Source organism: Anopheles coluzzii, chromosome 3 (assembly GCF_943734685.1).
Source record: "Anopheles coluzzii chromosome 3, AcolN3, whole genome shotgun sequence".
NCBI classification, from domain to species: domain Eukaryota; kingdom Metazoa; phylum Arthropoda; class Insecta; order Diptera; family Culicidae; genus Anopheles; species Anopheles coluzzii.
Genome location: NC_064671.1, coordinates 6,590,645 through 6,618,634, shown reverse-complemented (window position 1 = coordinate 6,618,634; position 27,990 = coordinate 6,590,645). Strand labels below are relative to the sequence as shown.

At 48.3% G+C, this 27,990-nt stretch overlaps 1 protein-coding gene across 1 annotated transcript in view; it reads right to left on the bottom strand.

Moving 5' to 3' along the window:
- Nucleotides 1-325: 325 nt before the first annotated feature.
- The window catches only part of LOC120958034 (hormone receptor 4-like), a 47,990-nt gene continuing 20,325 nt past the window's right edge, over nt 326-27,990 (bottom strand). The window contains exon 4 of the mRNA XM_049609834.1: nt 326-1,533. Coding sequence (XP_049465791.1) covers nt 1,048-1,533 — 486 coding nt within the window. The 3' untranslated portion in view covers nt 326-1,047. The remainder of the gene's footprint in view (nt 1,534-27,990) is intronic.

The following is a 27,990-nucleotide window of genomic DNA, read 5'->3' as shown; positions in this document are numbered from 1 at the left end:
AAATGTATGCAATTTGATGTTAACTTTTGAGCAGTCCCGTTTCTTCCGTTCTGTTATTTTAGACTTCATTTTAGACTGCTTCTATGCGTAACGAGTTCACATTAACGCATTTTATGTTACAATTTAAGTCAGTTGTACATTTTAAATGTGTTTTTCATTAAAATATAATAAGAAAAAACTGCCTTGTTCATTTGAATTCCATATTTTATTTCATCATTTTCATTTAAACGCTACGCTTGGGAACATATTATTTAGTCGCACATTAGTATATACAGGGGTGACGGAGAGGCTCGTGTGCCCCCGCTTTCCCTTTTTTTGCCTTGCCTGCCTGTTGGGGTTTGTTCTATAGAATTTCTCTGTTCGTAACACTTCACATACACCATCATGCGGGACGAACCGTTTGATGGTTCTTTCCCTCCTAACACAAACCTTCACGTCGCACCCTAGTCGTCCTTCCCACCTTCGAAACCAACTCGATAGCATGCATATTTGCTACTAACCAACCTCCAAATGGCTCTTAAGACAGTATGCGCGCACGCGAGTGAATTGAACGATTGGGTTTTTGCCAAAAAAGAACAACGTAATTGTGAAAATTGTATTGTAGAGAGTAAAATACTCGTAAGGTAGCTTTGCTTGACAAACGCGGATTCTGCTCATATGTTTCCCCTTTTCCTCCGAATGCGCGGGGGGGGTTCGTCGCCTTCGTTCTCTGTCCCCCTTCTCCACTATAGTCTTCTTCATCAGCTTAAGATTTAATTCTTTTAACGTGACTCTTTTGGTATTTAGATCGCCTAGCGCGCTAGCTCCTGCCGTTCCTGTACCTGCCGCCTGCCCTCTACTTTACAGCTCCCGCACCCCGACCTGCTCTCACAGTCGTCGTGAAATCATCCCTCCCTCCAGGTTCCATACTCCGATCCGCGCAACCCGATTAATCTAGTTTCACCGGCACCGGCACACGCACACACTAATTGGCAACGATCACTGACTTTTTCTGTTTAGCGGTTTTAACGTTGAAGTTCAACTCTAGTCCAGGGGTCCAGTCCCTCTCTAGACGGGCCGGGACGGTGCCTTTCTGTTCGGAGGCGGTGGTGGTGGCGCTCTCATGCGGGACGACGCAGACGACGAGAGGGTGGTCGAGGATGAGCTGCCCGATTCGTTCGGATTAGGACCGCCGCCGGGCGTTAGGTTACCGCCGCCGCCGCCGCTACTACCACCACTCCCCGCCGCACCGACAATACTGTTCGTGGACGACTGGAGCTGATGATGGGCTGATGACAGTAGCAGGTGGTGCTGCTGCTGCTGTTGCTGCTGATGCTGCTGCAGCAGCCGATTGGTGCTGTTGTTCGTGGTGGACGAGTCGTCCTCGTCGAGATCGTCATCCGATGACACGGAGTTCGCGTCCGAGTTGGACGGTGACGGCGAGGGCGGCGAAAGCGTTTCCTGCTCCTGCAGCATCGTGCGGAACTCTTGAATGGATTCGTTCAGCGCCCACAGCTGCGACAGCAAGGACAGATCGAGTTGCCGAAGGCCGTACTGCGGACGGAAAATGAGAGTAAGAAAAAAAAATAGAGCAATTAGAGAGTTGCAACTGTGAATAAAGCGATTGGAAATAGGTTCGTTTTGTACCCGAGAGATTGATGGGCTCACGCGCGCACGCCATCTCAATGTCAGATCGATTTCACCCAACTTTTGCACCAAAAACGCATCCAATTTAAGGGGCGCACAAGCAAATGGAGACCCAAAATCAGCAGCAGACACAATCAAACCTCGCTCTATCATTAACACTTTTGCCAGCTATTAAATGGATCATTGGAGGCATCCTCTCTCGACCTGAGAAACCTTTATTTAAGACACCAAGCGCGTCATCATCACCCTAACGGCGTCGATTTTTGGGGTCAAAGCGTGTCTTGTCCGACCGAACGAAATTATCGTGCTCGGTCACAACGCAACCCCAAAACCTTCCCCGTCCATTACCGACCACCATTAAAAGGTGTGCGCTTGCGTAGTGTGTACTTGAGCTGACACCATTTGACCGGTCGTCAATCGCTGTACTTCGGGGGCTCCCCTCCAGGGGGGATGAAACACACCTGCACCCAACCCGGCAGCCCGCGGTAAACTGCACTTGACAGCTACCGGCAGCTTAAATGTGATATCGCGATTGAAATCCCACTCAACCACCTCACACAGCAGGGCTGCTGCTGCTGCTGTTTGTGCCGTTCGCTACTATTGAGTGATCGTTTTTCTGTTTTGCCCCTTACGCTGACTCTCTTTTTTTTCTATCTATTTCAATTGCAAACCCATTTTTTTGCCGCGCTTCCATTTCGCTTTGCTCCATATTATAATTATAGAACCAATGCAATCCGTCGCTTACCCGCGGGACTAGGGGACGGCGGTGTGCGCAACCAGTTGATCTTGAGGAGCGTGTGTCGGCGGTAGGAGGTTGTGTTTTATTTGCGAAACGGTGAAAGCTATATTATTGCCGCTGTGTTTGGACACTTTAGCAAGTGTGCAGCAAGGCGCACTCTTCCAGGCGCACGGGCACACTGCAGGAAGCGAACGAGCCTTTTCCTTGTGATTTTTATTGATCGAGAGCGAGAGCTAAAGATCGCCAGCAAGTGACACATGCGCATACGTTGGTTGGTCAGTAAGTAAAACAAATTGAGGATTAAATCACCCAATAGAGACAAATAATTATTTGTCACATCGAACGGACACCTTATTCGTATAGTTTTGTTAAGTGTATTGCATAACTTTAGGGGCATATAGCAGCCCTTTATGATTGCTACCTAAACGAGCCTGTTTTGCGTCTTCAAATCGTTACAAAAAGAAAACTATCTACAAAGTAAGATTTAATACCACACAGGACAAGCAATTGCATCCAGCTTCCATATTTAATTTCCCATAAAAAGCAACAACAAAAAAAACACTTCAATTAAACCCGTTTTGAACGATCGAGAAAAGCATGCAAATACGGCTGAAATTGCGCTAATGATATTCGCGCGTTCAGCGACAAAAAGACGTAACGTCAAACTGATGCAACTTAATCGCGACCGGATGTCCCCGCGTGTGCTGCAGCCCGCCTAAAGGAAACAATTATTAATGCATTTTAGAAGAAAAAACACGTCCACATCCTACCACCAATCGATCGTTTACTATAAAATGCAAACCAGCTCAGCCCTTCCAAGCGGAGTTTACATAACACAGCGGAACGATCGTCTCCCCCCCCCCCCCCCCCCCCCCGATGGACGATGATGCCAGTTAGGCGGTAATAAGGATTAGCACTCCGTGCCCAAGTTTGTGTTGGGTTTATTGGCGTAATTGAACCTGCCGGCGGCCTGGTGGCGAGCGGCGTGTGCATTCAATTACTCATCCGTAAGACCATCCGATAATTGTGCATGATTCAGAGTGCAACTCCGCCGCTGCACCCTGTGTACCAACTACTATTGCACCGGCTTCTATTTTTAATCATTTATTTTAGTACCATCACCTCTCACCTCCCTTTGCTTGCCCAGTAGTACGCACCACACGCATTCTTACGCCGCACTCTTAGAATCGTTATTGAAAAGAATTTAACTGTTATGCTCGCCTCTGGTGTGATGGAACATAAACACGTCAGCCTAACTGTACAACGGCCTTCTCCTCCTCTACGGCTTGCTGGGGCTAAAATCGCTCCTAATTGTGATGATAAAAACGAAAAACGACATTCTTCCGATCGCATCGATGAGTTAATAGTGGTTCCCCGCTACCGCTCGCACTCTTTACAGCATAATTATGCAATGCGTCGTCGTCGTGCACACCGGCGGTGCACTCTATATCCCTGCCAGCCCAAGGCCACGTCTCCTCCACCGACAGGGAGCTGTGAGCACCCTAAAACGGTAGTTGTTCTCGCAGGCGGCAGTAACAGGTTCGTTCTCTTCCTTATTCCACCCAGCGCGCTACACTTTCATTTGTACCGCGGACACGCACGCTGCGGGGAGAGCCGCAATTTAGCATAAAATCAGTACCGCCACCACACATCGATCGACATTCGCCGCCGTTCTTGGTGGCGTTCTCGGGTGGCGCAGTAAAGCGTACATTGACCTTGCACTGGCGAGGGGAGCCGGAGGGTGAAAAGCAGTGCTGCGCGCAAGCCTACAACATTATAGCATGTTTTTTTCTGTTCTGTTCTGTTCTGAAGCTAACGGGATCGAAAACGAGCGAGCGAACGATACTCTCCACAGAACCGATGAGGCTCGACCGTGACTGACCATTAAAACGGAATCGCGTCACACACACACACACAGCCAGCCGGCAGCCAGGAACGGAATGATGATGAGCCTTTGCGCCGTGTACTCACAACTATGTCCGCAGCATAGCAATGAAAGCAAATTGCAGCAGAGCACACACCCATGCCCAACTGCCCCTTTTCGTCCTTTCGTTTTCCACCTCGACCACCACTATCCATCCCCATTGGCTTTAAATCGGGCGGCAAAGGGGTAGCATAAACGGTTGCAATTGCTGAGAAAATGGGCAAAACATGGGGCATGGTACAGTATTGCGAAAGCAGTTTTTTTTTTACAAAATTTAATAGTGCCAAGGTGAAGAAGCGCAAGGAGAATACGGAGGGAGAAACATCAGGCACAGAATGATATTTTCGATGCTTACTTCTTTTTTGCTGCGAAATTGGAGTGTGTGCGGCAAGGCAAAGGAGAGCGAAAACATGGGTTTCCCTGCCCGGAAAATTAAGAGCAATTTTCAACACATTCAGCGCGCGAATGAAAATCGTTTGATTATTTGTCTATATGTTTCATTGCGATCATTCGTAGGTTGTTGTTGAGGTTCGGGTAAGAGGATCGGCACCTCTACACACTCGTTCACTCTCGATTACGGTAACGTTTTGGGGCATAAAGAGAGATTTCCATTTTTTTGCTTTAAATGATCGCATTTAGTTGCAAACTATCTCAATTCGTTTGATTGGTTTAGGTTTTTGTTTTGCTATAATCACAATCCGCCTAGAAGTATGCAAACTACTTGACAATGTGATCGTTTTTAGAGATTTTTTGACCTTAAAACAGCTAAAAAGGTTCGGTTTCTTCAAATTTGAATAAACATTGCACAAATATCTTTAAAGCTAAGATTTTCAACCCCACTCTGCCAGCATTGTAAAGCCGAATATACTTAAGCAGCAGCGTTTAAAGCTAACCAACACAAATGCCCATAAGGCACTTAGCGCTGCTTCGGGTAGGTAAATATTACGATAACCTCAAACTCAATTATTCCATTTGAGCTCCCGCTCTCACCTCCCCCCCCCAGCCCTCAGCCACGCTTCATTTCCATTTTCTCCGGTTCATCCAAGCTTCCCTCTCCCAATGTTCCACCCCGCCGCTCATCAGCCTAAAGTGGCAAAGCATCGAGGGGGAAACGCTAACGGCTTCAAGGTCAATGCCGCGAAAATGATTCATTAATTTTGAGCTATTGCCAGCGTTCGGAAGAAGGTAAAGAAACGAGAAGATGGGACACAAAACAAGATGAGATGCTCATCGTTACTTGCTTCTTCAATCTTCTTTCTGTTGTATGCGAAACAAACAATGGCTTGACAGTAAGATGGATTGTTGGAGCAGACGGTGGACTTCCTACTCTCTACGCACAACACAGCACATCATCTTTTGCTACTTCCGCTCCATCTTTGACCTCGCCGAAAGCCTTTCACATTGTGCCATCCTCTTTCACTCACACACGATGCAAAGTAATTCCACCCAAAGAAAGGAAACTATTGCTGTCTACCAGCGGGGAAAGGTACACACACGTGCTCACAATAAAGCAACCGCAATGACGCAATCGGCCGCTGCTGTCGGCCAATCAATCGGTCAGTTATTAGTGAATAATTTGAACCGTTTAATCGGGGCCGCCGGTTCGTTTGTTTCGACTTCTTTTGGTACTGGTTTGGCGCGCCGGCTCACCTTTACATGAACGACCTCGACGAAAGGAAGACCCCACCAGCTTCATACTGAACACATTGTCTCGTAATTCATCATTCCATCAGCATTAAAGACCGACAGAAAAAAGCAGCCGCCGCAGCACCTAATTGTCCGCATTTGCTAGAATATTTATAAGCGCTGAGAAGATTCTGAATTTCAGCGCAATTTAACCAGTCAAGGAGAAACGTCCTCTCTCTCTCTGTGTGTCGCTGTCGAAGGTAATCGACCAAACCGACTGGAACTGGTGCGTGTGGGAGTTACACATTTACGTATTTTTTTCCGAAAAATGCTGCAAAAATTGTCCGCTACCCACACGACAATTGGCTGCCCCGAGAGCGGTTGCCCGCCAAGAAGGACGACCTGCCCGAGGACGAACCACCAAAGAATCTGCGCCAGCGATCATTCGTTATACGGCAAAGGCTTATTATTATTTACCATTTTTACTCCCTCTGGTCCTCATGTCTCCAAGCACGAAAGCTTCGAATAGCTTCGCAGTGAACTATCGCCGGTTCTCCCCCCTTTTATCCGAAACGGGGTGACTTTGAGGTTGAACAATATGGTTGTCAGGGGCATCCACCGTCGACTTGACGTGTGGCGTTAAATGGCGATTTGATCGACAATTATACAGCCATTTAAGCGCCGCAAAGTGGCGACTCATCTTCAGAGATTTGACCGATCGAGCACGAAAGCCCCCATCATCCCCATGAAAGGGGAGTGCTCGACCCCACACAGCAAAATGAGGCGAAAAATGCGGCTTTTTTCGCCCGCCATTTCTAACAAAGGCAAGCTCAAGTCCTCGGAGAGTCCGTTTTCCCATCCCGTGGCGAGGCGGCGTGTGTGTATGATTTGCGTAATAACAGCCTTTTAGCGGCTTTTAAGAAGGCCTTACTCTTTGCAAGAAGCAACCAATAATAAAAAAGTGCGTTCTCTTTTTGCCTTTGCAATTGTTCTACCTAATTGCTGCTATGCGGGCTAGCCCCTTCTTTTCGAGGGGAGGTTACACAACGGGAAAAATCGAGAACAACTAATTCCACACATGTAGCATGACTCACGCCGCGTACGCGAAAATTCACCCTCAAAATCAGAACGAAACGAATAGAAATGGCATTTCAGGTTGAGGTGGAATGCTCGGTGCATATCTAATTCTTCGCACAATCGCACCGCCACAAACCGAAATAGCAACAAACGGTTGTCGGAGTTGTCGTTCAACCTTTTAAATCGCCAAGGCAGTGAAGGCAGGCGCCAACAAGATGCAACGGAAAGATCAACGTACCGTCACTATAGCGCTAGAGCTGGCGGCTCTATTTTCGGCAAAAGCGAGCAAAAGGATACATCGATCGTTCGACGCACTCTTCCTACGATCTTGTAAATTTCACCAAAAACACAACACCAACTTGAAGACAAGTGGACATTACCATTTTATCCACAGCCGCCACTTTGCTCCATCACGAAAACCCAGAGCTCCACAGAGAGTGGAGAGATGCTAATCGGTTCTTTCTCCTCCAAAACCAAATACGGTCGTCGCTAGAGCTGCTGACCAATCGACCCCGAAAATATGATTTCTGTTTTGCAAAAGCAAACGGAGGTGACAGTTTGCGTTTGCGTTTGCCGCCACAACCGCCCCTAATTAGGTTAGTGTCGAGTTAGCGAGCGTGTTTTCGTAACTCCGACGACGACGCGCACGCACGAGACGAGAGTGTTTGGTACCAATTTTCGACCGGTGCCTGCTGACCATTTCTGAAATGTAGCTTCTCCTAATTTGCTCACCCATGCAATGCTCCAACCCAAAACACCACCACCGTGAGATTAGCATCTGTTTTAAGGAGTTGGCGCGGGCTTTGGCGAGGTCGCTTGCGCTTATTGTCTGAACGTTCAGTTTGTTTTTTCGGAGGAGATCTTACGACATATCTTTTGGAGTTCGATTTTCGGGGAGATTTCCTTTTCAAAAATGTGTCTATTTAATACGCTGCCAAACGTTATAAAGTTATATTTTAAGAACACGTTCTATGGAACTGCCTGTTATCTGTCCCCGGTCCCCGGGTTTCGTGTGGATCCCTCCACATGATCGCACCAACGCTTTATGGCGCTATAAAAATGACATACGAAACGGGACAGCCGTAACATAAACGTCACTTCAGCTCACGATCGTTCATCTAGGCGCTCTCACGTGCAAAGGTCCAGACGAAAGGAAAACCTCCGTGCGGATCATAAATTCGTTTCCAACTCCAAACTCCAAACACGTCCCACGAAAATTCTCAAAGCAGCAGCACAGCCTTTACCGACGATAAAAATAGCCTCCCGCCCGCGAGAACTAAACGCCGGTGGGCCTGATCTAGAAGTGGGGAATGACTCCTCTGATGTTGGTTGAAAATCATACCACACAACGTCCAAGTCATAGCGCCACCACGCACCGAATGTGTCGCGCCCCCAACACATCACACACTGAGGCGACTAACGTACCTACACAAACAGAACGCGCAAAGGCAGGCAGCCAACTCCAATGGAAAGGAATGTTTTAGAATGGCGTTTTCCTTGCCGCACCTCTTTTCTAATCGGTAAGGAGTTGAGTCGCCGGGGTGGGCCTACTAGGTACTAGGTAGGTCGTCCAAGTAGAAATGGCATATCACCGTCGTCGTTGTGTCGCGCGCGCACCGTCGTCTTTGCGATCGTTGTGTTTATTTCTTTTGAAAATACACACACCACGCGATAGCCCGCACCAACCAACCGGTTGGAAGAAGTCAAACGGAACGAAGCGCGCACGGGGTAATTATAAAGTTTCATTTGTACAGAGTCGCGTGAAGGTGTTTTCATTTGGTATGTGCAGTTAATGCATACCTAACGCCACCCAGCAGCAGCTCTGTCTCCGCCGTTCCAGTGCATTTAAATTGAAAGTGACATCGAGCGGCTCTCCCCGCAAGTGGGAGAGAGAGACAGAAAAAAGGGAAAGTTCTAAATTGTTTACAAGTGCCCTTAATTAAATCGCGTTCGAATGCAAGATTTAAACAATAAGAATTGAGAAAAGTAGAGCCCGAAGCTGATCGAAATGAAAATGAAAACCCAAAAGTCCCAACTTTATGCAAAAACTCCTACTCATGGATACGCATTTCCAAGGTATCACATCATTAATTGAATAGGCAAAACCCAACCTCAACAAACGCATATTCGCTTGTCCTATCATTGCTCATCAACCTTGAAAACCTTGTACCGATATCCGGGCTGATTTGCCTCGGGGGGAAAACACACACAATTTGCACAGAAGTTGATTTGACTCATCGCCGCGTCCCGCTGGGAGCAACCGTTATAAATTTCTCCAGGCACGTACAGAACACGCAACGCCACCATACCGGCGCACCTTGCATCTCTAACAAAGCCCCACACGTCAGTCGATCGGTCGGGAATGAATGTCGAGCATGATTAGCATACATTTGAATGGCTAATTTCCACTCCGGGTCCGGGTGACGAGTTCAATAGCGTGTTAATACAGTATCACCACAACCTGTGCAACATCATCGAGCTGACATGTAGTTCAATGTCCCAGAGAACACTCCTGGGACACCGTTATGGCAGCCATACAGCATACAGAGTCGTCGGATGGCACGCACCGTCTATTAGCGGTGGTCAAACGAACCAATCATCAATCAGACTGTTTGAGACCTTTCATTTTTTCTGCTTACCACTTACTGTATCATGTATTGATTGTGCTTCCTTACCGATCATTAGATCAACGAGAAGTTCAACCTTCAAAAGGTGAACCTTCAATTGTGCAGTGTGAAGAATGAGACATCATCACGTTAAACACCTTCCCTTGTTTTCTTCGCTGCGGCAGCGATCTGACTTTCACTCGACATTGATCGACGCAGTACAGTAGCGCATTGAAAAGCGGAGACAGAAAGAGAGAGAACCGATTGAAACATTATCCATAAAGATCCACCACTGCCCACCACTACGTGTGGAAGCCATAAAGAAGCCATTCCAATCCAATCCCCCATACAAATTATGATCGTGGTGTGGTGTGGACCGCTGAAACCATATCGCAGCATGAAGATCTCACATGGCGGATACGTTCATCCCTCGAAATGATTTAATTAAATAAACACTAATTTCGAGTTCTTGCCGTCTGGCACACCCTCATTCTACCGAAAAGCGCATTTTCACCACCGCACAATAACTTCCAATTTTACGCACAGCAGCCTATTTGTTCGTATTTAATTAACGCCGATGTAGCAGTAAGGGCTTCACATGGTGGCAGGAAGAGGCTCTCCCAACTGCTCCTAATTGCCACTGGAATGCCTAGCCAATGCTGATTATGCGTTCCAGAGGAGAAGGGTCCAGCGGGTCCCGCATCAAAACACAGAACGCGCTCCACTCTTCTCTCTGTAATGATCGTGGGATTAACACAACATGTCTAGAACACTATCAAGCCGGGTCGTTGTTCGCTTCTCTCCCCTGGGGATCGTGCACAAAGACTGCTGAGTGCGGACACAGCGAGCGACGACGCGATCTTGTGTCCCGGAGGGCCCTATCTTGAGCTGCTGCTATAATATGGCTAATAGGACACGATTAAGAAAGCAGCCGCCGCGCGGGTGGTATCCTTCTCGATCCGGCACCGGATTACCGGATCATCGTCGTAACGCGATAGCTTCCTTCCCGGATCTTGCACATCTCGCACAAGAACGGCGGTATCTCTTGTGTGTGTGTCTCTCTCTCGTTTGTCATCGCAAGCACGCTGTCGTCGGTGTCCACCAGAACCAACCATCATCAATTTTATGTTCTTTCTCCTCCCCGGCGCAACGAAGAGTTGTCCAACAGCAACGGTTTCCCGTTTGTAATGGAAATTTGATTGGAAAGGAGCTGCTGCTCCACCAGCGACATAATCAGTGTGTTTAGCAAACAAGAACAGCTGCCTATCACGCCGTGGACATTAATGGAGTATACACCATCATTAAATTGTGATTATTTTCAGCTCCGTGTGCCGATGATGCCGTGCGCCTTGGGACATAAATTATGAGGAATGAGAAATAATCTACTGCTCTAAAGCCCCTGTGTGCCGATCGGATGAAATATGATGACAATCGTATGCTTTTTAACGGGCTCTTTATCCACGAGTTCCTTAAATAGATTTTTTCCCTAATGATCGCAATTATGCTTGGAGGGCGACAGCCAAACACACAGACTTTGTTTCTATTTCTGTGTCCAAGTTTTTCCCACGCACTTGTTTCCCCTTCTCGGTCGGACCTAAAGCTAGTGGATCGAACTAGCAATAAATCATTTGGTTGTCAGCAGTACGCACCACCGAGAGCCGGAAATTGTTCATAAGTTTCAATAAATGTAACCCGGCCCGGCAATAAACGAACCCATATCATAAAGCAGTTCAATGAGCCATTTCCAAATTAACAACACCACCCCAGAGTGGGCAATATCGGAGGTTTAGAGCTCACTTTTCCAGCTTGATAACTTCAGAGTGTAACACAGCGCGCAGGGCTATTACCCTCCCAACTGCACCACCTCACAAAACGAGTTTCAAACAAGCTTTGGCGAGGGTGGTGGGCAATAACAAACCTACAATAACAACAACCTGAAAACACAATCGAACTCGATCGAACTGATACCGACCGATGTCCTCATGGATGTATGTATCGAGCCTCAATGCGCAAGTGCGTTTGTGTGCGTATTACTACGCCATCATGACACTACACGCACACGCACATTTCGAAAACAAAAGCCAACAATTGCTCCGACCCTTATGCAATCTTATGCTCGAGAGAGTGAGGTCAATATATGGGCGCTTCCGTGCCCGCTGTGCAACTTCGAGAAAACGACGCCCTAAAGACTCCCTCCTCCTGATTGCTACGTTGTGGTGCGCTACCTTTTCTTTTATTGTTGCTAACTCCCCCCGAAAAACGTTCGCGTGCTAAGCCTCGTGGAACGAGCCGGTGTGTCTTCACGGTGGAGGCTCCCACCTCAACGCGGGTGGAGGCGCACACTGTGAGCTAATGTGGCGCGCTTTGCGAAGGGTGACGGGCGGCTTACCAATCATAACACGTCATAAATTTTCCTAACTTCTGCTCTTTTTGGCATTGAAAGTGGGCTGGCTTCGCTTTTTTGCTGCTGTGTGTTTTGGGTTTTAAAGTATTGCAATTTAAAGATTACAATATGTTTGGAGTGTCACAAGTTTGTTGCATCAGTGTCAGCTTGGTATCAGTTAAATAACTGCACACAACCTCTTCATGTTTGGGGTGTAATTTCAACGCAGTTGCCCTCTCCAAATGCTCTGTTTTTGGACAACTAAAACAAAGAACGTCCGCTGCATTAGTTACACTCCGCACCGACGAAAAAGGTCATCCGGCAAGCATAACCAACGATAAAATTAAAGAAAAACAACCAAATCCTGGCTACAGTTACTATTTGTACCCTGATCTCTCCACAACCCGCCGTTGAAGCCACCCCGATCTCATTGATCGGTTTGTGAATGTTTAATTAACGTAACGGTATCCTCTCGTGTGGGTCACCACCATCGAGTGACCCTTTTTTGTTGTTGTTGTTGCTCTCCGTTCCCACCGATAGCGGCACAAGAAGCCGGCAATGAAACGGAACGGAAAACTAAATTAAACGCACCACACTCGGACGACCACTATGTGCCTGCGTCGTTTGTTTACATAACGCAAAGCAAATTGAAATTGAACCAAGGCACCAGTACCCAAACACCTTCTTCGGAGATCTTTGCGTTGGAAGGCTCTACCTCTCTCTCTTTCTTTCTCGGATGAACGAACAAAAGGTATGCAAATGCACGACCCAACGAACCCCACGGCCGAAGAACGAACAACGAGACACCTTGGTGACGATTCGGTGCGCACGGTCAGTCGGAACGAACCTATCTCGCGTACGCCTTCATCAGTTCACATGGTTTTCCACCGACCATCCACATCGACAGTACACACGCAGCGCGAGGTTCACCTTCTACAGGAGGCAACGCAAGCACGCAAGCTCTAAATTGGCCCCAATGATTATAAATGTTCAAAATCATTAGCCTATTACAATTATCCCATAAGCAGCCCTCCCAGTTTGGAAAGGAGCTGGAGCGACTGAAGCGAACACCACACATCGGAGCGCTTCGGACTGTTGTTATTCAAGCAATAAAGTTGGGCCCCTTCTGGGTCCTTCTCTGCCGGGTTAGGTCAGTAGGTAATTTTCAACTCCAAAGCTTCACATATCTAGGTTCCTATGGTAAAAGAGAGGGCTCTTGCGAGGCCCCCAACAATCCACCAACGAAACGATTCAAAATCAATTTTCAAGCAACGTTGGGAGGGATCTTTTGCTTCTTGCTTCTTCACCCCATAACCGATAACCGATCGTTAAGGGTAGAGGCATGAAGATTGCAAACATAATTGGTCGCGGAGGGTAGGCGATATTCGCTAGCGAGTAATTGATCGTGGCTCGTTGCAAACCAAACAATTGCGTTGAGTAACCAAGATGCATGATCTTGGTGTGTTTTGACCTATTTCTCTCTATTCTCCACTAGCCTCCAAGAAGAGTCCTCCTGCTGATGAGGCGCATCCCTAAAGACGGCTTGAGTCGGCTCAGCTCGAACAACGCACATCGAGATGATTGCGAATCATATCAGAGGATGTTGTGCTTTGAATGTAGTAGCAGCAGCAGGCAAAAAACGAAAGGTTATGTCACTTTCGCTACTTCGCTGACCAGTTGTCTCGTCGTCGTGCTCTAGAGGGCGTGCGCCTCTTAGCGCCTCAGTTTAAGCACCAGCAGCAGCAGCAGCAGCAGCATTGCATGGTTTCATGGCATTGCATTACAACCCATTTACAATTACTCCACCTGCTGCTGCTGCTGCCCTGTGCTTAGCCGGGTGTAACATTTCCGCAAATCGGCACACACAAACGCTGGTCCAAAACCATGTCCAAATGTGGCTCGCTTCAAACGGATCTTGCTCGCTTCAGCCCGTAATCGGCCACAAAACGCACATTGCTCTGTTATGGTTGGTAAGGGCGTCGAGAGATCTTCCTATCGACACGAGTTAAACGAGCTGAAAGGAACGAAATGGAACGGGTGAGCTACATTCAGCTTCTTCGCTTCGCTTATAAATATTACTTACGACATCGGCTCATAAAATCTCTCGCGACGTGTTCGACTTCAATTGCATTAGATTAAGCATCGCTTTGATCCCGTTGCCATGTGCCCCTTGTGGCTAGAAGGAGACGCGTGTATCAACACACACACACAGACGTTTTCTGTGGCAGTGCAATTTCATTTTTGACACACTTTTCAATCCGCCTTATGCTTCTCCCGTGACGACGATGGCGACACAAACTCCAACCGATATGCAAACAGGCCGCAGTGTGTGTATCCGATTACTTGGCACATTTCCGGCTCCGGTCGCCACCAATCACAAACAAAGACACCTCGCACCAAGAGACTTTCCGTTGGCCACGGGGCAACAACACGTACTCCCTTGTAATCTCCTCCCAATGATGCGGTTTTTTGCCGATACACACAATGGCACCCATTTCTGCATTCTGCGCCGCGTGTGTGTGCCATTTGATCGACATCTTCCGTGCTTTGGTACGCATTTCGCTTACAATCTCCCTCCCTTTGGACACTCTCTGGAAGGTGAAACTGCGAGTTAGCGATATTGCGAAAAACACGCAATTGCAGCATCCGGAGCAGAGCGATCGAGCGATCCGGCGGGGAGTTTGGCGACCACTAGGCACCGCACCGCACCGCAAACCTTTCAATTTGCGGTTGCAAACAGAGACAGACACACATATAATTATGAAAAATAAATAAACCGACCCCGCAGTACACACCTCACTGTGTGTGTGCGTCAGTCGGGTGTGGAAAAGCGTTCCAATCGTCGTGCGGTGGTTAGTGGTTCACGTCCACGTGCCACATCTACCGTGCAATGATATGCAATAAAAACGGCCACAGGAGCCAAATACTACAGATCTGTTAGTCTCCTTCCCCTATCCCGCCAGCAGCCACCAGCCCCAAAAGACGACAGAGACTTTGAACGATAAATCAGGCTTGGGCTCGGTTGCAAACGGTCACAGCCAGTGCCAGGCGTTCGCTTCCTTGATGATTTCATACCGAAGGAAATCGTGTTGCTGCCGCGGGCACTCCGAAATGGAAAAACTGGAACTGCCGGAAAATGGACACACTCTCACACACACGACCAGTGGGGAGAAGGCGGCGCAAAAACAATTAACTATGATTAATTGAGACAATTTGATTGCTATTTAGAGACCAACGCACACACACACCAGGCACTGGGAGCTGGAGATCCCCGTGTTTTCGCTTTCGCCAGTGCTCTTCGATAGCGCAAACGATCTATTTATATCATCTATGATCGATAAATAACGACACAGCGTAAACCAGAAGGGAAAAGGAGGAGGAGGACCCCTTCTACTCGACTCGTTTCCGTATGCAAAATAAGTCATTTCGGAGAAGAAATCTGGTTTTCTGGGCCCTCTGCACTGGGTGGGTGTGCGCTGACATGATCAGGTAGTGGTGCACCAGCGCAAGGGAAACGAGACCGAGCAACCGATGCGAGTGCCCACAATCTGTCACTGGAAACGTAAATTTAATTAGAGATCGTAATATGACAACATCTCTCTCCCCCCATCCACCTAAGGAAACCTCCAGCCAAGATTTTCATAAATTTCATGTAATACCCACGGGCATCGAGGCGAGATTGTGGATAAGAAGCGTGTGCAACGATAGAGAGTTTAGCTTTCAACCCACTTCAACGCGTCTTTCTTACATACTAGAGGACACAGCTACCGGAATTCACCTGGACTTGACGGAACGGTCCAACAGCGCAACTTGACGCACCACGCGCACACGCACTCCGTTATCGGATAAGGCCAAAAACGGAAGGTTTTAATTGAAGTTGACACTTGTCTTGCATGCTGCTGGCAAGCGTCCCAGGGAACATGCGGAGCCAGTGAGTTAATGCTGGCACCGAAAATGAAAGTACATTCGTCTAGGGGTAGGGGATTAAGGCGTCTAGTAAAAAAAAAGCTTGTCCACAAGCGTTGGATTGCTCGTAAAGAGTGTCACAAGAGTTGTTGTCGTTGTGGTTAGAAAATTCCCAATCGCATGTTAATCGAGTTGAAGGGTTAGTTAAGCGACAGCTCGATTATTACATTTAAATCGAAGGAAGATCATGTATTTAGAAAAAAAAACCGCCTTCGAGGCCTGTTTCCCTGATATGCAAATGGTTCAACCTTTGGAGGACTGTTTTCGCTCGCAAATGGTTTCACTCTCTCTCTCACTAGTCGACACAAGAAAATAAAAAGGAAAAGCGAGTGAAATGCACTCATCCCGCAACACACACACACACAAACGCGACACGATGATGTTGTCGCGTCGAAGTCAATAAACTAATTAGCGTAATGGGCCCCAATGGTGGCTTGTGCTGCGGCGACGGCAATCAGCTGTCTGCGTACGCAAATACCCGAAGCCTCTCCTCTCGAGATAAACCTGGTTTGGACTGCCTTTTTCCACTCAAGACCACAAAATCATACCCGTCCCGCCATCCCGCTGCTGTCTACAACCGGCGGTCCGATGATGATCAGGTTGATAATGTTCGCAATTAGTTCCCAGGCAGTGCACTGGACACGTTTCCAAACCCGACCATAACATGCTTTTTACGCGTGTATCAAACATAAACGCAGGGGACACGCACACGGGTCTGGGGTTGCATGGACAGCAATTTCCAGCAAGATTTACGCAGAGGGAAACTCTGCAGAACCTTAATTACTCCAGTTTACAGTGCAGCGTGTGGCGCTAAATGCTGGAGAAAGAAGACGGAGCATCACATCGCTCTTTCTCCAACGCACGTATAGTACACACAATGGAAAACCCCTGTGCCCCGACTCCTCAGAAGGAAAAATTGTACACAAATCCTCACCCATCTGACAAATAACCCGCACAGAGACGCTTTATGAGGGGTGGTTTCGGGTTACCATATCCCAGCGCCAACCACACTGCGCAGAAGAGATCTCCATTGCATTAATATCGCTTTCGTTGCGCAATCGGCCAACAGACAAAGAAGCAGCAAGAAGAGGGAAAAAACCTACTCTTCACCCTGGCCCACACACACACACATCATATACACAAAGTTCAGCCTAATCGGCTCATCAACAAGCGATATGCACCACGTTTTTCTTTCTCTCCGGTGTCTTGCAAAATCCCCCGCGTACGCAAAACTCTCATCGGCGGCACAACGGCAACAACAGTGCGTTCGCTAAAAGTGCACCCAAACACACACACAGTACACTGCACCATTCAACCACAGTTACGACTCTCTAATGAAGCAATAAAAGCCACGTACACATTAGTGTTCTTGGGATGATGGAACCCATTGTTTGTGCGCTAACCCTCCTCAGACACTGGAGTTGAAGTGCTTTTGCTTTATTTTTATTATTTATCTCTGGTCGCTCCTACGCACACTACTACTGCCAGAGTACCCACGATGCAGTGAGCAGAGTTAATGCACTGTCATCGAAATGGGACACCTCGTATCTCCTTATCCGATTCAATCAGACCCGTGTTACTACTACTACTCGGTACGAGCCTCCCCTTCCCCATCTGTCGGGTCTGTCAACTGTCTTCTTCGATGACATGACCTCCCTTCTCCGAGTCTTGATTTTGCAACTTCAATCCAACTCGTTCGTAAGACTGTCGTTTTCTCGTCGTCCCATCGATGTCATCACACACTGTCGCGCTGGTGGAAAAGGTCATCCCGGTGGTAAGCAGAGATACTAAACCGTATGCACCGCTCCGCAAACAGATGGATGGATTTTGACATCCTCACCTGACGCATCTGACAACGATTGGCGATTGAGTAGGCGGCGTACCTGCAATCCAATGATCGAAAGTACACACACACAGAGTTGTAAACGCTCGCAGTTGCTTTCGTCTCATTGACTTTGAGCGTATTGAAATGCATCGCACCGTTTCGTTCATGTCCGATTCTAGGTCGATCCATATCCGTCAGTAGCGCCAGACAGACGACCACCACCACTACACACCGTGCATGACATCATGCATCGGGAACGGATTTATTATCGGTTAGCCACGACCGACTGACTAAACGATCAATACAGAAGCAGACGTCGTATCAACATCATGATCACTTGGCGTTGCTACTGAAGGTGCCGGGTACGCAAATCGTGTGCACATAGAACAAGAATTGTGAAATGGCTAATGGCTCACTGATACAAAAGGTCGTCGTGGTAATCAATTACAAAAACGCATATAATTTTATACGATCGCGTCTCTCTCCCTCACTCGTAAATCCATACATAACAAACATCAACGATTATACGAGGCCCATCCATCATTCGGCATAATTTTCTGCTACATTTGCCAAATCCTCTCACCCCTAGGGCAGGCATCAATGTCGGTAATTCTGCACATTAATCTTGTCACCTTGTCAGACGTGACTACTGCTAGAGCTGGCGTCTACGGGACGACGATCACGTACTTATAGAACCCGCAACCACACACAGACATCTGAACTTCTGGGATTACGATGCGATGGTGATCTTGGGACGGGAGTTGCTCCAGAAAACCTGAGACCTGCGCCACCACAATCGCGCTCCAACCGTTCTTTCTGGGTCACATCACAGCCGACGACTTCAACAGTGCATCACGGCGCCTGCGCATTACACTGACCTAAATTCTACCTCCATATGGAATCATTTTTCAACGCTCGTTTAGCGTACGAAAGGATCCACACAGTGCAGCTCGCTGCACGGGTCAGCTGTGCAGCCCATCTTTAAGGTGCAAATGCAAAACGAAACCGAGCCGAGTTACCCAAGCTCATCATGATGACCCGCTGGTCACCACCGCTGGTTCCAAAATCAATCAGCGTTACACACACACACCAAGTGTACACCTACCCCTCACCAGCTAGCGCGCAAGAAGGGACGACTTTGGAGGATTTTCTACCGAAAATTACCACCAAGCGAAAAGCGAAAACCCGCGCCGCTGCAATTAACAGTTTTCCATCAATTACACGTTGATGGTAGTTGTGGCACTCGTAACGCTGGGCGGTCTGTCCCTACCATTTGATCCGTGAAGGTAAGTTAATTACCAAGCCCGACTTCTTCGTGTAAAAGTGCTTTTTTGTTGCTGTTGTTTCACCTGTTGCCTTTTTCTTGCGCTCCCTTCGCCCTCGGATGCTAATTGATAGCGCGCGACCAGCGAGACGAGGCGAGCGGGAGCCTAAGCTGCGATGACATAAACAACCTGAGTGAGTGCACCAACACACCCAGCACCAACAGCACCACACATAGAGAAATATCCATCCGAGGGGTCGTTAAGGGCACAACACCGAGATTTGCCCACCGATAGTAGTGTCACCGCTTCTCAAACGATATTTGCCATGGAAAGCCGCACACGGATGACCGATTTGCATCCCGGTACAGTCGCAACAAGGCCCTTACATCATCGTGTTCGACACAAACGCGCTGTCAGATAACGGCCATACAATTACGGGCGAAAAAAAACTGTTTCCAAGCTTCGGGTTCAAAAGTACTGAAATTAAAGCGAAAAGTGTAGTAATTCTAGCCGCACTACGGTGGAGCTTCATTGGATGAGAGCCAATTGCATTACTCATGCCGCTTTACATCCTCTTCTACACCCATCAATAATAAAACAAACCGCATGCCGCATACATTTGCATACGATGAGTCAAGCCGGGTCATGTTGCAATCTGGCCCTGAATTCCTGGCCTCCATGCAAAAACACAATGATCACCATACACAAATAGCCGCCCGTTTCCTTTCCCTTGAACTTTCTTCTGCGGGGCCACACACACACACACACACACACCTGCTGCGGGCGATTCCCGGTTCCTCCCCGCCACGGGTAAGCAGAGAAAATAGTCCCTCTTTCCCATCCGGCGGGTATTTAAATAAAAACATCCGCGCAAAGCACTACGAAACACAAGTGGTGGCGCGCGCTCCGCTGTTCGTGATGTTTCTAATCCGGTTCACCGGCAGTGCAATGGGGAGAGACGGATTTGCAGTGCCAAACACCACCACGACCAACCCCCATGTTAGTGTGCGCGGCAGAGCGCACACGTTTATTATTATTTTGCACGCGCCAACAATCCCTTTGCGAAGAGGGCCACCCGCTGACATCATATCACTGTGTGGAGGAGTGTTGATGTGCTGTTTTTTTTTGTGTTTCAATTCTATATTCGTTTGTGTGTTTTTTTGTTCGATTTTTCTTCAATTCACGCTATGCTTTCGCGCGTCCGCGACGGGTGAAAGTGTGTATGCAGTTTTGCAGTGCCGATGTGACTCCGCGCGGAGCGAAATTGAATGGTGCGCACTGGAAAGCACCTACAGGATAGTAGGGGGGGGTCTCGTCCCATGGAGGGTACGATGTGGCGTTCGTTAGCGACAACAATCGGTTTCGCTGGTGATGCATTTAATGTTACGATATTGATCGCTCCCGGGTTTTCTACACCAACACACCACAAACACAACTCTCCCCGGGGCTGGAAGTATGTGCAATGTGATCGAACATGGTAGAATTAAGCGTCACAAACTAGTTTAACCCCGTATGAGGCTGGGGTATGAGATGGGGTGATCGGTACAGGATCGGTTGCTGTAAAACACGGCCACAAACGTTTAAGCTGATGCCTACTCGATCGCCGATCCACCATCGCTGATACGGGATAGGATAATGATTTTATTGTTTCTCCGCTTATCGCGATCGCGCCTCGCTTCTATCGCCAGATCGGTAGCTCCTAACGGCGAGCGAGTAGAAATGCGGAAGGAAAACAATCATAATGCCCCATGACACACTCCACAGACTGAGGGTGGGTGTCCTTACTTAAACACGATTCGAGTCCAATCGGGAAACGATCTACAGCGCTTGGCGCTGTTTCTGTCCCCATTGGGTCGTTGGGGAAGTGCCGGTTACGCAATGCGTATTTCCTCTCCATCTCACCGTCGTTAGTACTATCGGACCATCATCGCTCGGTGTGAGAATCGGGAGTAGTGTGTTTTTTTACCACTCTCGCTGTGTTTGACATGGTACTGTACTACTTCCCATATTTGGCGCAACCAATAATACGCCGAATAGTCCACCTTTCCACTGCTATCCTGAACAAATTGCGCCTCGACAGCGTTGCATTCTATTCATGAAATCGGTTCATATGGCCTCAAAAAAGTGCACGATCACGTAACAGATCCCTCCTCTGCTGTCTTTAGGGTCCCGGTCGCGTTTACTCACCTGAAAAATAAAAAATAGAGAGAAAAAAGTTCGAATTAATACATTATTCCACTACCAGGATGTTGTAGCGTGTGATAGGGCGCGCAACAATGTTGCAGCAATACAATTTATGGCCACTTCCAGCCGGATTGTCGGATGACAGATGCAAAACAAGGTTCACGGCACTACGACGAACAGAAAACGACGCATTTACGGAGCATTTAGTTGCAAATTGGGGAGGGGAGAGTATGGAAAATATACTTGTTGATATATATATTTTGATGCTTTATCCAGAGACTCTCCCCTGCTTCCCCTCGCTTTAATCCAGCGCTGAGAAACGTGCTGACAGGAGTGCTGCCGTCGCCATCGACTCTTTCCCTTTCGAAAGTAAACATTGCGCGTCCGGTAGAGTCCACTTTCCCAAAAAACAAAAACTCAGTTTCACTCCTATCCCGCAACCACCCACGATCGTCGTGGTGTGATGTTTGGAACCAACCAATGAGACCCACATACGCACATCTGCCTCGGCGGTGCAACCGGCAAAACGCCCGCGTGCGATCGTACGCACTCCGAAAACGTAGACATGATGAGACACTCACAAATCGACACATCGGCCAACAGGGGGGCATAAAAAACCTACTCCCCCCGGTGTTGGCGACGACATCCACAATCGCACACACGCACCGACGCCACCGCCAGGGCACACCGGAAAGCGGCATCAAACTGCGGCAATATAAATGCGTGTACTGCACCCAAGGGGGGGGGTGGTATTGGCCATCTTATCGAACTGGTGGTGGTGGTGGTGGTGGTGGTGGTGAGGTATCACTCGGTCCTTGTACGCTTAATCTCCGGTCCACACACACAACACTTCTTTTGGGCCCGGGTGCGCGAGTGACCAACTTTTGCACACTGCGGAGACGACTCCTCAACCCTGGTCCGCCTCATCGGCGGCCTTCTGCAGCTCCACAGCGCTCCACAAATGTCACAAAACGAAAGCGATCGACGCGCGCGCGCACACACACCAACCGGACGTGTGACGGTACGTGCGTGGCGTAGCGAAATGGTAGCCAGCCGGCGATTGTGCACCAACAAAGGGGGAGCTCGTGCGTTCGTTGCACCAAAGAATGGAACATTCGCCGTACGTGGTCTCACCTCTCTCTAGGGTAAAGGTGATAGAGGAGTTTGTGTACTTATCATTCATATTTTTCGAGGAACCCCGCCGACGGGGGTGTGTTGTGTAGACAATTAGGCACGATTTGGATGACCCATTTCTCTATTTAGCATACGGTTTGCATGTCTTCTTCAACTTTTGAGACACCAATGTCTGGAGTTTCAGCAGTTTGGTAGGCATTTTTTAGACATTGTTTGGACTTTGAGACTTCAATGTCTGATCTACAACGGCTTTTCCATTTATAGACATCTCGGAGATACTCAAGAGCACATAGAAACTTAATGTTCTTGATATCCTCGAGCTAATCAACAACATCTCGGCTCTAAATCAACAACTCCCCATAGCTCGCGATAGCTTTATATAGTGAGCTCTGTGACCATATAAAATCAACTGTTTACTTATCCGTAACCAAGAACTACATTAAACGAGATAAAAAACGATCATCTCTGCATCTACCACGGTAGGCTGAAAAAAACTGAATTATCATCAAACCAGTCCCAATAAGGCCGTAAAGCTCGTGATACAAAAATCCTTCCCCGCGTGTACAGATCGTAAAATTCAACAGTTAACGGCAATGATGCTGCGCGTTACTCCATACATTGTAGTGCCGAGAGACTTGCTTGTTTACGATAGTGGTTTCCCCCTACTTCCAAAACCGTTCACCTCAGCCCATTGAAGTACTGGGGGGAGGCCTGCACATAAGGATGACATCCGGTAGCGAAAAGACGACCCACACCGATTCATCCATCAATCGGTAGTTTATTGGACAAGCAGCGTCGACACAAAAGCGGCAAATGTCACGTATCCGTAGCGCTTACACGCTCATCCTCCAAAAGCCCGGCGACAGTAGCACCAACTGCAGGTGAATATACTCCATCCCTCGAACTCCGTCAGTGATCAGTATCTGCAGCGCATTTACACTGAGAACGCTTGTGACCTGCGGGGAGTTTAGGCCTCTGAAATGAAGAAATCATGTGCACAGCGAACGACGGCCCACATTCACCGACTGACCCGACCGCCCCATGACAACATGATTGACAGTTCTGCTGTTCTATGCCCTCCCGTCGTCGTCGTCGTGGTGTTTTCCTTAATTTCTACCTCATTTTGTACGTCCACTACCACCACCACCACCGACAAAGACCGTCAAGGACGATGGCTCTGAGACGGCATGTGTGAGGCGTTCTAGTGTTGCTGCCTTCGTTTCCTCTTCCTTGTTACACACGCCGTGTGTTGCCTCTGCTCGAGGGCCTCCGCTTCTAAGCCGCCGTGTTTTGCGCAAATTTGCCACGCTCAGAACCAACACCACCACCATCGCCGCCTCGCGCGGCTATGGAATGTCTTGTCGGTCACCCTCCCTTGGGGCCACCACCAGGCATCCAACAAACAATTTCTGGTCAAACCAGTTTTGCCAACTCGCGGCGCGCCCTTTACACCCTTGCACGCAGCATTCGCGTTCCTCTCCTCGCTTCGAACTCCAAAACTTCTTCTTCTCCATCATCCGTCTACAAATGGGTTGAGATTTTGATTTGCCATCGGCCAAAGGTTGCTTGAGAGAGGCGGCTCCCAGCAGAGGTCGCAGTGGCTCCGTTTTCGGACCTCGCCGTACGCTGGGAATGGTTTTATGCCGACCGGCATTATGATCGCTGGAAATGGAACGTGTTTTTAACGTTCCTCCACCACGCCAAGACAGTTCCGCAAACTTCGATGCATATGAAACTGCAACACGAGCTGGTCGCGATCATCGATCAACAACAACACACCCCTGTAGCTATGTGTGTGCGTGGTTGTGTGTGCGTGTTTCCATACCATACACCAACAACTCTCCAAGACGTTATTGGATACATGCTGCCCCGCAGCCCTTGGGTTGTTAGGTGCGAACCTCCGTACCCGATACCGGTATGAAAGGGGATGCCCCATCAAACATTGAAGCCTATCTCTCAAGAAACCGATTCCGTTTTTGATTACTGGTGCCTCATAAGGCAAGATTTACGATAGCCGACGATTTACGATCAACTTGTTAGGCTTGTAGTGAAGCACAGAGGGACACTGTTTGCAACACAACAAGCTTGCCTCAAAGTTGTGGCCATCAAATGCGTGCCAAATTCACATTGAACCATGCGGCTGGGTATGCGTGTGACACGATCGTTTTACAGGAGAAGTTGCACAAAAACACCAACACATAGAGGAAGAGAAATAAATTACTCTCAATTAGGTAGTCTTGCAAAGTGTCTTCTACTGTCTCTACCTGATATTTATACGAGCACATAATTCACTTGCCTAATCTATGGGATTCCATCTCTGTGAGCTATCGGAGCAATCTGAAAGCATCCAAGAATGGATGACGACTCACTTCCAGGGTCAGAGAAGCTCGATTACTTACAAAACCACTTCCGCGGACAGACAATAGCTGTGGGAATTCCACCAACCGGGCCTTAATGTATCCTTACTTTGTGTGCAAATTTGCCCGCACCAACATAGCACGTAACACAATGAGCTAACGATGAGGTGATTTTTTTTGGAAACTAGAATACACACTTCCCACCTATTCCATAATGCGATATTAGATATCCGGACGAAGGAGGACCACATAACATATAACAACCGTGTGCGCTAATGAGATTTATATTGTACGTTCGGTGCTGGGTGTTATGACGTCGAAAGAACAAAATCGAACGAATCTACCCTGCTAGACACCGTTAAGACGGATGTCAGTGACACAATCAACCCGCAAACCCACAGCCGTCGACAGAGAGGTTCCAGTTTTATGGTCTAGCGTACACGAAAGCCCGCCACACCAACGGGGGCATTCAAAAGATCGCAACGCGTTCTAATCTGTCTCCACACCCAACAGAGGCTGAGCTTTTCTAGCACGCCCAACGGTGCCCAAGGTTCAAGGTTGGCCGCCACGCCGCCAAACAAACCCTTTGTTTCACACAATTAAACTCCACACCTCCACACAACCGCCACGAGAGCTGTGGCATTAATTTATTCTACCCCGTCAGCGAGAGAGATGAACGTTCCAGCCAGCCACCACAGATATCTTGCCAGCGGGTAGTAGCCGTTAACCGTTTCTTCCTGCAATCAAGTAGTAAATGAAATATCTCATTGCATCAAGGTCGTCTTCCGTCCGCTTATGGTCCGCTCGGTGTGGTGTGTGGTTCCTCTCCAACTCCCCGGAAATCAATCGTGTGCACACAAACATATTGATCATCGCTCATCCACCGTCTTCCCGGTTTCGATATCATCCCCAACATGAACGTGGGGATGGAAAGTGAAAAACTGGTCCCTACTCTATCCAAAATTGGACCACCGCAGAAGAGAGAAAAACATGCGGAAGCTTCCGCTGTACGTGAGGGAACCCGGCAAAGTGTTCCACCACGGCAGACCCACATACTATCCAGCCCGGATCCAGTTGCGATGAGCAACCGGATGCCACCAGAAAACCCTGGGCGGTAGTGGTGGCGGCGTTGGTTTCCTTTTCCTCCGCTGAATCCGATACGCCTCTACCGAAAGGAGAAGTCCACGCGTCCACCACACGCTCTAAATATGGAGCAATCGAACCTGTACCTAACCTCAATATTACTCGAGACGAGGGAAGGGTTTTTTCTCTTTCGATCTCGTCGGTCACACTTCAACGCAACTTGGTGTTCAGAGTGGGCCCCCTTTGCGGCTGTAACGCTGCTCGAAACCCAACAGAATTCGTGGGCAACACCACCACCACCACCGGGGCCTTTCGCCGCGAACACGAAACGCGAAATTGTGCAATTAGATATTTTTCTGCTACAAAATTAGACCATACCGATCCGGCTGCGATCTACTGCGCACTGGCCAACTAATGATCTTGACAGGACAGGGAGATAGCAAAAAAATAAACAGATGAAGACAAGAGTCAAGTCGTGCAGACGTGTGCAGCAGGAGTTGCTGTTGCCAGTTGAAGGCATTGCGCAAGGTGGTAATGCTGCTGCTGCTGCTGCTGTGCGGTACAACCGCCAACAAGCTTACAATCAGCGTGACCCTTCCCACCGAATCGGACACCGATCTGATCATTTACTACTCGCTTCTGATTCGATGTTTGATTTCGTCTTTCAACCGGGCACGGAGAGAGAGAGCGAGCGGATTTGCATATTCAATTCAACACAACATCAGCAGCAGCTGTGGCAGCAGCTGTCCGTTTCTTCCCCGTTTTTGGTGCCCACTTTTTTGCCATCAACTCATGTTCTTTGTTCGGTTGATTTCTTCCACGTAAAAGACGAGAAAAACCTGACGAGAAGGGAAAGAAAGGATTAGCAAATCCGTGCAGGGCCTACAACAATTTCGTTCTCTGTTCCAAGGTAGAAGGTGGAGAAAACTTGACACTAGATTTCTTCACGAATCCACGAATGGGTCCCCGTCTTCCCTCCTCGCACGATCTGGTATTGCGCTCTCGGCAGTCGGCCTAATGAGAGTGCAAAATCCTGTCCGGCTCGGTTTAGGCGATTAAGAGCACATAGAGAGCTAGGAATTAATTTCTGCATCGAAATGGTACAATAATCCCTCTACCAAATGACGACACGGTTCGTTTAAGACGATTGCATCACGCGTGTGTCTATCACCCCAAAATGGTTTACTTCCAATTTGTGAGCTTTTTGCTGCTATTTCTATTTCTGCTTCTCCTTTAGCTTTATTTTGTGCATCGGAATTAAAATCGACAAACTCAAAAGTCAAACACTTCACGCTTTATATGCCACCGGCATTCGAATATATCATCGCATCAGGTGCGTCTAATGGGCGTCCCCATATACACCACACATTGGTGATGCTAAATTTATCTAAATCTTCCTCCTAATAAGCTCAAACACACACCCCAACACTCCAAAGTCTAAGGGCGATGAGGCGATATTTTTAACGCATCATAACAAATGCGATAATTTTGCGTTACTTAACCACGCCGACACCTGAGACCGTCGTCTGTGGCCGTTAATTTATGACTTCATCGGCATGTGCATTGATACATTTTTCCTCCGCAGACAGACACAGCCGGTGGTGGGTGTTAAAAATAGTGCTCCTCCGTTCACCGAATGCCAGTGATTAATGCCGAACGCCGAAGTGACATTTCGATGCATACAACACCCATGTTTGCTTAATTCGATTTCCACCAGCATTTGCAGGCCACCGGGAAAAGTGTCTAAATGCATTACGACCACCGAGTGACGCCATTAGGTGCCTAAAGCGACATGACATATGACACGATTTAGTGACACGTCCCACTGACCCCGCCGTTTGTCCAGCACGACTCTGGATGGGCAGCGGCGGGCGGATGTACGCCATTTAACCTCAACAACCCGTGAGAACTGCCGTTTGCGGGTTGGCGTTTTAATCCCTTTACACACTTGTAAGGCTGCTCGTGGTGGTAGCGCGTTATAAGCGCGATTTGTATATGAAACCATATTTTAGACACCTCTGCCACGGACAGCCAACCAATGTCCAACACACTTTCACTAGCGCGTGTGCGGGGTGGTGTTGCAAGCTCCCTGTGACCGTACCGGAACTGGATCAAGTTCATTCAATTAGCAGTGAAGACGCACACACCGCGGGTGCACCAACCAATGAGGAGTACATCGAACCCGGACAAACACC